The following is a 14,674-nucleotide window of genomic DNA, read 5'->3' on the forward strand; positions in this document are numbered from 1 at the left end:
TTTAACGGAAAGTGGTAAATTTCTGCTTCAATTATACGTGTGATTGCAATAAGAGAATTTCGGACAAAAGTAGGCGACAGTGAAAGCCGCATATGTACCCTTGGCCGCCCTGCGACCGCCGCGCTGTTCTGTGCTGGATAGCACACCAGGGCGCAGATACACGAACCATAAAAAATAGATCACGACGCCATGTGCTCGTGCGGTGAGCACCAACACAGTGCTCCTTGTAATGTATTTGAATATGATTTACGCTAAAATCCGGGCGCACTTTATTTTTTTAAAGCGAGCAGAGAGATGACTCGCGGGTTAATGACATCAATATCACACAATGCAAACGAGTTGCAGACACAATGCCACATCAACACAGTGTCATCGTCTATCTTTAAATCTAAAAATCCTCTGTCTCTTTTACGTGTATCCATGAAAAGTAAGTAAAATATCTAGCTAAACTAATATTACCCCCCCCCACTCCCCCACTGTCACAGTAATTATTAAATTATAAGTTTGAAGCAGTTTAAACAAGTTGAAGTCTGTCGCGGCTAAGGTTATACAACTTTCGCCGACTTGTTGATACTTATCGTGCACATATTTTCGCTATTTTTCCATAAATCTTCGGATATTTTGCCAGAACCCAAAGTCGAAAGTGGGAATTGTCAATACGTGGTACTAGTTAGTGTAGCTACAACAACGAAGCTCTCTCAGGTTTGTAATCGCTATTGTTGCGTAGTCTATTTGTGATGATCTATTGTTTTGTTTAGCAACAATTTTGGTAGCATGTGTGTGTGTGTGTGTGTGTTTGCTGACATTAGCTGGAGCAAGCTATCGATTATTCTTGTCCGGGGGCAACAAAGGCCGGGGGGTGCGGTGCGGGCGCTGCGGGGCGAGGGCGATGTGTCCGTCCTGCGGTGCGAGGCGTCGCAGATTGATGGCACGCGGCCACCCCCCACACGCTGGCAAAACTACTTTTTTTAACGAAAGAAAGATTGATAGTTTGCCAGAAAAGAATTGCTTCAATCGGCTTACTCTTAGATTATTGAGAAGTCATAGAGAATCATATTCTACTGAATAGACGTTCTGTTGTTACATGAATGTTTACTTACTACTCACATTGACAAATTCCACACTCACAGTCGGTCGGTTTCTAAAGAGTTTCCTTAGTGTACAATTTAATACTAAATCTAAATGAAAATATTATCTCAGTGAGCAACACATCTCTAGCTTATATTAAGTTAACAGTTAGTTATTAAGTGAAGTAATAGTTAGTGCCCCAGTGACGTTAGCGGATAACGATATCAGAGGGAAACCCGGCGCATTTCGTTGAAACAATAATTGTATCAGTATATCCGCCACCACATTCACAGCGCCGCGTGCGCATGACAAATTGTAAATAATGTTCTAGCCTTTAAATTATTAAAGATCTGCTAATATTCATACAAAAAATTCACATTCAATCATTTGAAACCCTCTGTACGAGAAACCACTTTAGCTGAACGAACCATAGCCGGTTAAATATCCCAGTGATAAACTCTACTAACCTACTTATCATTAGAGTTGTTTACGTTTACATTTCAATAACAATGATATTTATTTAGGTACCATAAATAGGCTTGCGGGTAAATACGTAATCTTCAAAATAAAACAATAAGTAAATTAAAACTAAGAAAAGACTATTATTACCAAAGGTTTGATAATATGTTATTTTAATTTATCATTGAAAATATAAATGCTGTAAAAATTCTATTCAATAAAATCGAAATTCCAAAAAACATACACAACAGACTTTGAAAGCAACATTAATAATTAAATGATGTAACATATATACCCCAGCCCCCAGCCTCGGCCAGTTAACTCAATGTGTACTGAGCGACATCGGTACTGAGCAACTCTTTACTATGCACTAAGATTCGATGAGCGCTTGCAGTGGTGGTACTGGCGGCGGTGGTCCGCGAGCTCGGCTCGAGACGCTAAGTGTAACATTGTATCGCTTTGTTTACTATCGGCCGCGCTGTCTGTCTGTCTGTGTAATAATTCAATTCACTTTTATGAATGAAGCGGCCGCGGCCGGCGCGCCATTTACGTTTATTGCGGCATAAAGCGGCCCGCGCCCGATACCCGCGATCAGCTGTCGCTAGGGCTGTGCACCTTACATTAAATGTTACCGATAACTTATGTTGATATCTGATGCATTGTAACATAAATAATAAATACGATTCCATTCAATATAGTGTAAGTAATGCTTGCTTATACTAATATTACACATTTAAATTGTCTATTGCAGTACCACAGCACAGACAAAGGTAATGCCGCGCGACACAGTTATGCGTGCTATGTATGCAGCGCTATATTACTTGTAACTTGACATACGCCGCACTTTTTATTATTTAAATGTGATTGTTGTGTGCGCGCGGCATATGTAGTTAGTTACACGTAAGTGGCCGGTACTCGCCGCCTGTTGATTTATTTTTTGATTGATGTCTCGTTAAATGCACTTTAGATCATTGTTAGCCTCATTTTTAATGTTTTGTTTTGACTATATTGTGTTGTATAGTAATTCATTTTTATGTTTATTACTTATATTTTACGCATCGAATTCATATTTATGTATGTAGGTGCGTCATCAGCTACACAATCTATTTAGTTTTTATATCGTAATCATTTTCATTTATGCGACTAAAATACATTAATATTATTTGATAGGAACTCCCACGGTTATTATAACTCCATCCTGGTATCTTCTTTTAATTAAATTCTTTTTTTTTTGTAATATTCTGTCGTTTTATTTGTAATCATTCAAAATAATCTCATTAACTCATTAAAATTCTGCCACGTGTAAGCCGTCTTTATTGTTTCTCTTAAAAAAAAACCTTTACCAGGAACATATATATGGAAATCAGTATAATTCGTTGAGGGCAAAAACGCCGCGCTACCGACGACCACAAAAACTGCCAGACAAATTAATGTTGAATGCTAATGACGCGAATATTGCGCTCACGTCGCGCCGTCGCGCCCGACAACTGGTTTGCAACGCGCGCGCGCTGCAGACACGTCCCCCGGCTGCTGGGCGACATCTGACGACGGCTTCTGCATTGTACGCTGAATGTCCTAGAACTTAAGTTGACCAATCGACTTAAAATTTGGCCAATCATATGCTCTAGTAGATTATTCAGGAGTTGCGAATGATAGGAGTCAAAGATCACCTCGGTGTTCCAAACGTTCGATTGCCCCCTTTTTTTATACAATAAAAAGTTATTAAATTATAAGCAGAATTTAACATGTTTTAGATGAAACGGACAGACAATAATAGAGATATTCACCATTAATATATCGTGTTAAGCAACTTTTTGATCATTTGTTTCATAAAGATTTAATAGTTGATACCGGTCTTACGATTGGTGAGGGGGGGAGGGTCGGAGAGTCCCGCCGGGCCACGTACACAGTAGGTGCGCCATGTACGTGGCCCGTCGGCCCGGTGCGTGCGCCGCGTACGTGCTCAAACCAAAGAATTTTCACCCTATACAAACTGCACATTTTTTGCTCAAACTCGAAAATAGCAAAGTTGTATAACATAAACTTTCCTTATTTTTTATTTTCACTTAATTCACAATCTTCACAAATTAACAGAAAATTGTAAATATTATATATTAATGAGTGACACGTATTGAATTTGAAATAAGTCTGTTTATTTAATTTCGGCGTTGGATCTAAGCGAGCAGTGGCTCAGCTTAGCTGACACAGGTCGAAATACCGTGTCAAGCTAGTTTTCAGTTACCCCCCCCTTTACCTAAGATGTAGGCGTAAATAAAGTTTGCATTTGAATGTACACAAAGGTTCATAAACTGTATAATATCTTGTACCACTGCACTTCATATATTGAACGTTACGTTGTACATGTCTACATACGATATATGAAAGTGTTGTCGTATATAACAATATCCCAAATTAATGCTAAATCGTTATTTTACTATTGCACATAATCATTACGTTGAATTTCTAGGATGTATAGGTAATTAACAATACGTTGTTGCCGACGAGAGGAGTGGGTCAAAACCATTGCTTTCTAACGTCGCGCCCGCAGCCCCCCGCCCTGCCGCCCTGCCGCCCTGCCGACACACTATCACCTCGGACACTAATGTAGTGATGCTAGATTATATTGCCACCTGTAAGCCAGCTACAGTTCGCAATATACAAATTTAACATTAAAATACTTAAGCGTAATGTTATTTTTTTTGAATATAGTTTGGATAAGTCCAATATCTTATTATACGAATTTTCTCTCTCTCTCTCTTTCTGCCTAGCTTGCATCCCACAAGGTGGTGGGGTCAGCTTTCTCAATCCGTCTCTTCCACTTCGCTCTGTCCATGACATATTCTTCTGAAACTTGGCACTCACTCATGTCTTTCAATACTAGCTCTTTCCATCTCGTTTTGGGTCTTCTTATACGAATTTTATATAACTTAATACAAAGTACTATAGGACAGTTACTAGGAGCCCGCTTTGCACAGACACATCGAGTTGACACACAAACACTGTGTGCTGTGTGCATTGTGTTCACGAACCATTAACCCAAATGAGCGATGCATTTAGCCCGCCAGCTCGCAGCGCAGGCCGTATCACGCACCGCCGCGGACCCAACGCCCCGCGTCGACCGCCGCCCCGCACCGCCTCGTCACCTTAATTGCACGCCGGGGGCTTAATTAGGCAGCACTACGCCCCCTGCCGCACCCCGCACACCCCACACACCCCCAGCGGCACTGGGGGGCGAGGCGCTGTCAATGGATGGATGCACCGAGGAGATCGTCGATGACGAGCGCGCGAATGTTAAACCCAACACTATAATTATTTGCGGTTTATATATCAAGCGCTTTGTAGTGCCATCCAAACTATAATATTTATGTATCTTTTATTTTCTAACATGTACATATTACTATATTTTATATTATTTCCTTTTTCACCTCGGAAAGTTGATGGATGAAGATTTGACGAAATCGTGAGATGACTTCTTCGAATGTATGATGTAATATTGTCCGTCGGCAAGTCATCTCACGTCGCCTCTCATCAAATATGCAAAAGCGCAAGTCGAATGGCCGCTAAAACAGAAATCACTCGAGTCGGAGATCAACAGGAAACCGAAGCTGATACAATACCTAGACCAAAAAGATGTCGGCTCTTTTTACCTTCGTCTCTTCGGAGTGATTTTATCCACTTTTATTTATAAAAACACGAGACGGAAGGAAACTTTGAAGACATTGCGACGGCAAAATTCGCAATATATTTGCAAAGGCTTACGCTTGTGTTATTTATAGCGCGCGTGTGTTGCGTCAGGCGACGCTCCTTCCTACGTCCCGTGGCCTTCAGATGTAGCGATAGCAAGCCGCGCACTCGCATGCACGCCGCACCTCGCACGCCGCACACCGCACGCACGCCACGCACTGCCGCATCGCGCCGCGCCGCCGCTAGCCTCTAGCTAAACCTGTTTCCGGCGACAGGTGACTAATCTCACCTGTGTCGTCCCCGACGCGACACTTCGCGATACCCCATCACTAGTCACGCAAACCCCACGGCTCATCATTCTAGCGCTGACCTGGAGCCGACTCACAACTGGACTTAGGATTTGGACATTCTCCGTGGGCATGGTCGAAGAGGCTCCCCAGAATCACTTAATCCAACCTATAAACCAAACCAACACTTAAACTTATATAAAAAACTAAAACACCAGTCCTACTCACCCTGATGAAGGGCCCCCGATAGCCTCGAAACAAGTCGGTGCCGCCATCGGACGAACATACGTCAGTGTTTTAGCCGTTTTATATAAGTTTAATATGTTTGATTTGCATCAATTACTTACAATTATACTTTAATGTAGGAAAGAGTAAATACTATAGTTGTAGTGCGGTACTATGCAGCACCCTGGCGGCACCAGTGGCGGTCAGTTGAACGGTCGTAAACGGCGCGGAAACGAGCATCACCGCGACAAGACAACACGGTACCACAGCATAGTATCGGTATTCTTAAACAGAAAATAAATAATTGTAAAACATTTATAGAATTGAGAACGCGCTGTAACTGTTTACTCTGTTTTTCCTTCGCCTATCTTAATAATTTGCAGTACAACTTCATTTGTACTGAATTTCAACTTAGGTAAATAATATTTTGAAAATGTTATATATAAAATTCTCGTGTCATAATTTTCGTTCCCATACTCCTCCTAAACGGCTTGCCCGATTCTCATAAAATTTTGTAAGCTTATTGAGTAGGTCTGGGAATCGGCCAACATCTATTTTTAATCCCGCGCAGACGGAGTCGCGGGCGACAGCTAGTATTAAATAAAACTGATTACGATGCAATTTTCAGCGTCACTAAAGCGCTGGTGTGGCAGACAGGATAAGTTTCAGCCGCACATCCATCTACAAGCTATCCCGCCCACCACTACGGAGATAAAATGAATACCCAAATAATTCACTGAATGTTAAATAAATTAGACTAATTAAATGCTTAGCTGAGTGAGTGCACTACTGTCGCCGCACTTTAATTTGGGTATACGTAGTTCTTTTATTCGTTTTAACTTATTTTACCTAAATGTTATTAATTCGCACGATGTTCAGAGCTCAAATATGGCGTTGGAGTGCAGTGATGTCTAAAAACTCCCACCTAGTATTTTTGTATGAAGCTGACAACAGAACAGACAATATCTCGGTGTCAATCGGTCGGTATCAAGGTTAAAGGATTTGACGGCGGCAGAGTTTATTAACACATACATTAAAAATTGAACGCAACAAAGTATTTGGATACGTCGTTAAAAAATATAGTTTTTAAGCACGACAAGTAATGACGAAGTGCAAAACCGTCATGATAAATGGTGTATTGGATGTTCACCCCGCGCCGTCAGTTGCGCGCTGGCGGGTTTAACGCCCCCGCACCCCCGCACCCGCCCCCGCGGGCCGCACGCTGCCCGACCCCGACCTCTTCGAACGTGATAAGGGCAAAAAATGCGGTCTCTAATTTTTACGAGGCAATTAAATTTAAAGCGATGATATCACGCGAAATGTCACGCGAGAGTACGTCTGATGTTTACGTGCCTCGCGCCGGCCATCTCTGGTGGTCAATACTGACAGATTAATTGACTATCGTAATCGATAGGCATGACGCAAACATAAATATAGATTGACATTGAGAAAGGCACCCGATCTCAGTTATTGACACTGCATATTCTTTGTATTTTGATGCTGCATTCTTGCAACACCTGCTGCTGTTGTCTCGTACAAAGAACAAATACTGCGCGGTACAGTCTCTGCTTGACCGGTGTTTCCCGCCAAGCTGTCATGACACGATTCTTCTCCGATGTAAATAGCACATGAATAAGATTACAATTTTAGTTACGCCCACCCGCTTCGGCAGCTCTTGCCTTTGTCGCTTTCGCTGAAACTGCGGTGTGAGGGAGCCTGTGCGCTGTTCCTTTGAGTAATTTCCGCTTCCGATTCGGTGCGTCGCTCGAAGCGCCTGAGCGTTGTCCGCATCCCGCACCCCGTACCCCGCACCCCGCCTGCACCGCACCGACACACCTACATATACATACAACGTTACTCTATATACTCGTACCCACTGTCGGTTGTGTCATCGATACGGCTATCTGAATGAATATATGAGGTAGCATATAAAGTGGATATGAAAAAGATTTGTGGGATAATTCAATTAAACAAATGCAAAAATAAAACCGTGTATTTATTTTAGAATTAAGGTTACTCCTTTTAAAAATAAGCTTGTCCGGTTTTATAAACTAATTAGGTAATTTTAATATGGCGTTACCTTGTGTGTGCGACAGGGAGGAGGGCGATGAGAAGCCGAAGCCCCCGGAGAGCCAGGACGACGGCTACGAGACGAGCAACAGCGGCGAGGCGGCGCGGCGCAAGGCCTCTAGCGCGGAGGGCTCCCCGGCGGCGCCGCGCTCGCCCGCCGCCGCGCCCGCCTACGAGCCGCTGCTGGCGCGCTTCCCCGAGCCCCCGGCGCCGGCCGGCTTTCGCTACGACGCCCCGCCGCAGCCGGACCCCGAGCCCTACCAGCATTTCCCCTTCCCCAAGTTCCCCGAGCCGTACTACAAGCGCGAGCCGGACGCTCCCTACGACATGAGTCAGCAGCACACGCACGGCGGCATGCACTACACGCCTCACACGCCTCACACGCCCCACACGCCGCACAAACGCGACGAGGACGCGTATGACGCCGTGAAGCGCGAGTGCGACGATCCCTACTCGTTCGTGGAGGAGGAGGCGATGTGCGCGATGCTGGGCCAGCCGCCGCCGCACCTGGCGCACGAGCTGTCGCACCTGCACCCGCACGCGCACGCGCACACGCACCCGCACCAACACGCACACCCCCAGCACCACCAGCTCATGCTCGGACAGCCCAAGAAACGCGGCCGCAAGAAGAAAATCAAAGACGAGAACGGGTAAGTCCTTCAGATTTATATTCGTTGAACTAAACGCGACAGCAACGCCACTACTGTATTTAAATTTATTTCTACCATAGTTGATGCAAATATTTTAGTTACAATTAAAAGTGTCCACACAAAGTTATGCCGCTAGTCGATAAGGAGTCAATATGCGGGTGTCGCTAAGCAGGAAAAGATGTCTGCTAACGTGTTGTCTGTGTCACCGCTATAACTTTTAAATAATCACTATTAGGTTTATTAGAAAATGCCATCTCATCTATAGTAATGCAGTGACGGCTGCCAGGTGATCGCTCGATGTTCATCCTGTCTCTCAGTAAAGTTGTGCACATCCGACAAATGTAAATATCCATCGTCTGAGCTTTCTTTAAGGTAACAATTGCGCGACAACAATCTTCGTCTTTTTTGATGTAAAATGTCGCCTAAACTTCGGTACCGACCTGTAGCAATTTTAGTCGCAACTCGTAATTTGGGGGAAATTAAGAAGAAGGAAGTTCATTGACCCCGTGCCGGAATTAGTTCGGCCTCGGCTGGTGGCACCCCTGCCCGCGACGGTGGCGGCGGACCGCAGCCCGACTGACATTATTTATCATTTGCTTAACGTAACTCTCATAGCTCAGAAGACACGACGCCCTAAAAGCAATGAGGACATTTATTTTTATATTTACTTGCCTATATGGCGTTACATACGTTACAGCCTAGGTATGCCCAAGTATTGCGTAGTTCATATGAATTAAAACGTTAAATGTTCTGTGTACTTATTGAATCATTTACGATATATTGTTATGAACCACAGAGCCTCCAGTGAGCTTCAATCTCCGCTCGGAGCACATGCGTGTCCACGACGTGCGGTTATTTCGTTCGGATTTTGGTCCCCGACTAAAGGAACCGACCCATTCTGTGAGATAGCACCCGCTCACCAAATTTATGGCCCACCTTAACGTTTGTCTGAAATTTTCAGCTAAAAGCTTTGCCGACGCAAAGCGAGCTTATGTAGTTAACGTTATAAAGCCTACTCGGCTTGGCACCGAAATAAACAGTTAGCAAATTCGTTGATATTTTATAACAAAGGATCCTTTACAATTTAGATTTCTTTAGGCATCGTGCAGCTTAAATTTATGTCGAATCTGTCCCATTTACCAAGCTGTGGTTAGTCGCGATTTATTTAGACTAAATGCTTATTTCAAAAAACGATAGAAGGATACTTTTATGGCACCTTCAGTATCATTTGCCACGTGGCACGCTTTTGTATTCGGGAACAATTTGCAGCGAAACAAAGCGCAGGGCTGGCACTAAGGGCCCGGGGGCTGGGGCGCTGCGTGACGGTGTGATGGCGTGCGGTCATAATTTTTTGCGAGGTGGATGTTGCTTGTGACGGTGTCCAGTTGTGATGCGGCCGGTCGCTGGGGCTGGGGAGTGCTTTGTGCGCCTCCGCCGGAATAAAGCGCGCTATTGTACGCCCGGCCACCGGTCACAAAGCGCCGCCCGGCCGCACGCTCGCTCAATATGTGTCACACGCACTTCACACCAGTTTTTTTTTCTCTACGTAACATTGATATAATATATACATACAAATAATTTTTCTTACATTAGCTATCTTTTTTTCTTATAATATCGTAGTAAGCAAAGATGCATAAATATTTACTGATCAAAATTTAGCGATTTAATAGTTCGACATAAATATGATTATCTCTAAAAAAAATACGTGTTAAATATCTTTTATATCATCGGATTCAAATAGCTAGAGGTCTCATTAATGGATATAAGATTCAACCCAGCGCTAGGCCGGACCTGGCGATGCAATGCGCTACATCGGAACACAGCAATATGTACCACGACGTAACAACACATACTCTTGCAATTTTTTTGATTTAAGTAATGTTGCACAAAATTAGGCGCCAATCAGTTCGGTTTCGTATGCAGTCGCTTAGGTACGCGTACATTGCGTGACGCGCACGCGATCCGATAAGGCACGAAGCGGCAGATATACGATGTATGTTGCAGCGGCACAATCGAAACGACATGGTACCAACTTGTTACGCAATGCTTGCTTATCTTGATAAACGCACTGTGTCGATAAACTGTCGCGATGATTGGATGGTGGTCTTTCATGCGGTCCAGCGTTTACCACGCTTTACCATCTCTGCATACGACGTCTACTATGACGTGCAAGAGGCCAGTGGCTGTGAAAAAGAGCAATTGCAGTACAACAATTTGGAGTTGTTGTATAATATTTTTCTGTGATGCGGCAGCTACCACTGTGACATCGTCGTCAGCGGGCAGAGCACGTGGGCGGCGGACAATGGCGCGCGCTTGTTTACGCGGGTATTTCTGTGCCGGAAGCGCGTGGCCCGCCAAAATCGGATCAAGGTGGAGCCGCGGGGCGCTCGAGCAACATCGGGACTCCCGGCGCCGCCGCTAATTGCTTCGATACCAACTATTTATACCGACATCGAGCATTAGCCGGTCACTCCGGGAAAGTCGCAAATGCTTTTCGCGCGCTTCAATATTTTTGAATTGTTTCGAAACGATGTTCCGTTAAAAGCTAATGTGCGATAATGCCTTAATATCCCGCGCCGCGCCGCGCCGGTTTACAAACATCATAGATAGTGTAAGCAAAATGAAAATTGTTTTCTCAGAAATACGAATAGTTTTTAATGTGGACGGCGCCAGCAGCCAGCAGTTAATAAACTGGCACTATTGGCTCGACTCACAATCTCACAAAATTGAATACGATGCATACAGATATTAGGGAATACAGCATGAACAAGGTGCGCTCCGATATTTCTATAAACTGAACTGAAGAAGCACGCAGTATCCATTCCTGTCACCTATATTTATCTATAGAGGGATTTGGAAAGCGTGTGGTTGGAATTAGCCGACATACGTATACGCGTACGTATACAACGTAGCTAAACGATGTTCCCAGCGCGAGGAGGGACACGGCCGCTGTATGAATAGGCTCTCTGTTACAATCTTTTTCTAAAAGTGTTCACAAAATCATTGCGTAGTTTTATTAGAGCAGTGCTCTTAAGGGTCATAGACAAGACGATATGTTTTCACAATAAATGTATGCTGTTAACTGAACGTCATCACACTGAACATCATTACCTAAATGTGGACTTTTTAATAATAATAATAATAATTGTCTGCTCTCGTGATGTGCAACAACGTAATTTCCTGCTGGCGGGTACACACGTTAGAGTGGCGCTCTATTTCTGCTGAGATGCAGGATGTGTCCGCGTCCGCTGACTTGTTTTAAAATACGAGACCGACGCCGAAATAGACGAGAAAAGTACACCGGTGACGTTATCATTCCAGTCTTTTATATGCGCACCCTCTACCAGATAACTAGAGGCTTACAATATACGCCGCCGCGCCGGTCCATAGTAACACATAAATATACAACTTACAAGTCAGTGCTTTATGTTTGTGTACCATAGAGGCTAGTTTACAGTGACTGTTACTGCGAGATAATTACTGTCCCAGTAACACATCGGGCCGCGGGGGTAGCGCAGGGCAGCACTAAACGGCCGAAGTATGCGTATATTGTTGTACAGTGGCACATAACGCGCTCACTGGAACCCAACTAATGCCAGCTATCGGACCTCGGCGCCTCCCTTGCGAATCGTCATATCGTTGTTTAGCAAACTGTACTTCTACTCCACAGATATAATTAAGATACAATGCCTTGCTTTTGACCTTATAATTTTGAATATGATCATAACTTTACAGGACACGTTGTGTATTTTAAAATATTCTGCCAGCTTTGTCAATTGTTAGTAGAGTACAGTGGTGTGCCCACACAACACAGGCACTCGTTAGTGCGCTATGCGTTTCTTTTTACGTGCACCGAAGCACGGCGCTCCCTCAGCTCGGCAGACGAAGTTCAAAATTTCACTGCGTATTCCGGAATTCGTGTGCGCCGCCTCGCCTCCTCCCGCCCGCACCCACCCGCGCTCGCCCGCACCCGCTTGCAACCCGACCCTTCTGTAGACCAGCGGGTGTTGACCTAACTTCCTCAGGTCGGGCACCGTCTAACTAGGTCACGCAGCGTTGCAGTTGTCTGTGCAACTTCTAAACCATCAATAAATTATAACACTTACATCGCCGGCGGCAAACATTCACATACAAAGAATTGCATGCATTTTACACAAAATTATATCGTTTGAACTTGGTATGACTGGATGAAATTCCAAGATTAAATACAACATATACGTTGGAGTGAATGAAGTATTATAACATAGGCCAGTATTATTATTCAGTATTGAAATGTCCCCTAGCGACCGAGAACAGTTAAATTGTTCTCAGACTGAAAAAATTATTGAAATCTTGGCTCGGTACGCCCCTACGAGTATAAATAATTAAAGACAGACACTGATAAAAATAGATAGCAGTGTAGAGCGTGTCCCGAACCAATATTTTGCGGTCCTTTATAAAAAAGCGCTTCCGATTCTAACAAGAGCGCAACAAAACGGCATCGCGTCCAAACTGTGAATTGGACGACACGAGCGGAGCGGCGGACGCAGCCGGCGGCCGAGTTCCGCGTGCGATGCTCTTTTTTACTCAACTGCGCTGAACACAATTGTGCCGGTACAGAATAAGCAAGAACTGAATGGTAGCCACTGCAAAATGACGCGGACACGACAGCACCTTCTGCAATATGGCAGATCTACAGAATGGAGGCGAATGCAATTTTTTTAAAACAAATTGTAGTAAACATTCAGTGCAATCTCCTCCAACGCAGCCCACATGTCGTAATGTCCTTAAAATACCAGTTGAAATAACAGCCAATTAGAGTTCGACGCATTGCGAGAATCCCACAACGTTGGCCGTTGATTTAGTATAGCGGGAGTGCTCTGGGTGGTACCTATGTTCATCAAAATATACGTTGCAGCATGGAGATAAAAGTGGAGGGCGCGGAGGGGCCGGAGGGACTGGTGCGGCCAGTCAAGGAGCGAAAGAAGCACGACCGCTTCAACGGCATGAGCGAGGAGGAGGTGGCGCGCCGCACGCTGCCCGACCACCTCGCAGAGAACCTCGACATCATCATTGTGAGTATGATCGACATGCATATTTACTTTATTGTAGCTCGAACTAGCTAGCTGTTGTAGCGTGCATGGTCTCACACCAGTAGAGTAAACCACATGTGTAAAAGTATTCACAGATGTACCTTTTGAGATGCCTATTTTACCTTTGTACTTGTACTTATAGCTGTCTCAATCATCCATCTCATATTTAATTTATTACGACTTATTCGCTTTCTAGTGTTAACCTACTGTTAAGCTTTATTCAACATTCAATAGCCACAAGGCTCGGCATTTTGACCACGTCACAACTAGCACCCAGCTCCACTATCACACGTTACGGTATTGAAGCAGTTATGTGGCAGAATATTGACGTGTCGTTTGTTCGGTGGTCAGATCGGCATCAACCCGGGGCTGTTCGCGGCGTACAAGGGGCACCACTACGCGGGCCCCGGCAACCACTTCTGGAAGTGCCTCTACCTGTCCGGTCTCACGCGCGAGCAGATGAGTGCAGACGAGGACTACAAGGTATGTCGACCTTCATCGTTCTTACAAGTTCGCCTTGCCCGGAGACAAAGTTTCGTCGTTGTAGTAAGAAGATGTCCCACTACTCTTTTGGATGGATATCGTAAGATTTAATAAGAGAATAATGAACGGGCAAACAAACCGCATTACAGCTCCTGAACTTCGGCATCGGGTTCACGAACATGGTGTCGCGCGCCACGAAGGGCTCCGCGGACCTGACGCGGCGCGAGATCAAGGAGGGCTCGGCGCTGCTGCTCGAGAAACTCCAGACCTTCCGGCCCAAGGTGGCCGTCTTCAACGGCAAGCTCATCTACGAGGTGTTCTCCGGCAAGAAGGACTTCTGCTTCGGCAAGCAGCCCGACACCATCGCCGGCACCAACACGGTCAGTGCGCCAGATAGTTGTCGGTGTCACGAGGCGAGGCGACTCGACTCGAGGTCGATGGTAACGTTGTTGTCGTGATGTTGCGCAGTACACGTGGGTGATGCCGTCCTCCTCGGCGCGGTGTGCGCAGCTGCCGCGCGCCGCCGACAAGGTGCCCTTCTACGCGGCGCTCAAGAAGTTCCGCGACTACCTCAACGGCCTCGTCGCGCACATCGACGAGGCCGAGCTCGTCTTCCCCGACAACACCAGCCGCCGCCCGCAGGAGGAGATGGAGATCAGGAGGTACGCGCCGCCCC

General features: G+C 45.2%; 1 protein-coding gene across 1 annotated transcript in view; it reads left to right on the forward strand.

The window, feature by feature from the left end:
• LOC106118483 (Thymine DNA glycosylase) overlaps positions 1-14,674 on the forward strand; it is a 32,141-nt gene that overhangs the window by 12,545 nt on the left and 4,922 nt on the right. The window contains exons 2-6 of the mRNA XM_013313142.1: positions 7,820-8,443; positions 13,341-13,497; positions 13,867-13,998; positions 14,148-14,378; positions 14,467-14,660. Coding sequence (XP_013168596.1) covers positions 7,820-8,443; positions 13,341-13,497; positions 13,867-13,998; positions 14,148-14,378; positions 14,467-14,660 — 1,338 coding nt within the window. The remainder of the gene's footprint in view (positions 1-7,819; positions 8,444-13,340; positions 13,498-13,866; positions 13,999-14,147; positions 14,379-14,466; positions 14,661-14,674) is intronic.

The sequence above is a fragment of the Papilio xuthus genome, unplaced genomic scaffold (assembly GCF_000836235.2).
Source record: "Papilio xuthus unplaced genomic scaffold, Pxut_1.1 DF827570.1, whole genome shotgun sequence".
NCBI classification, from domain to species: domain Eukaryota; kingdom Metazoa; phylum Arthropoda; class Insecta; order Lepidoptera; family Papilionidae; genus Papilio; species Papilio xuthus.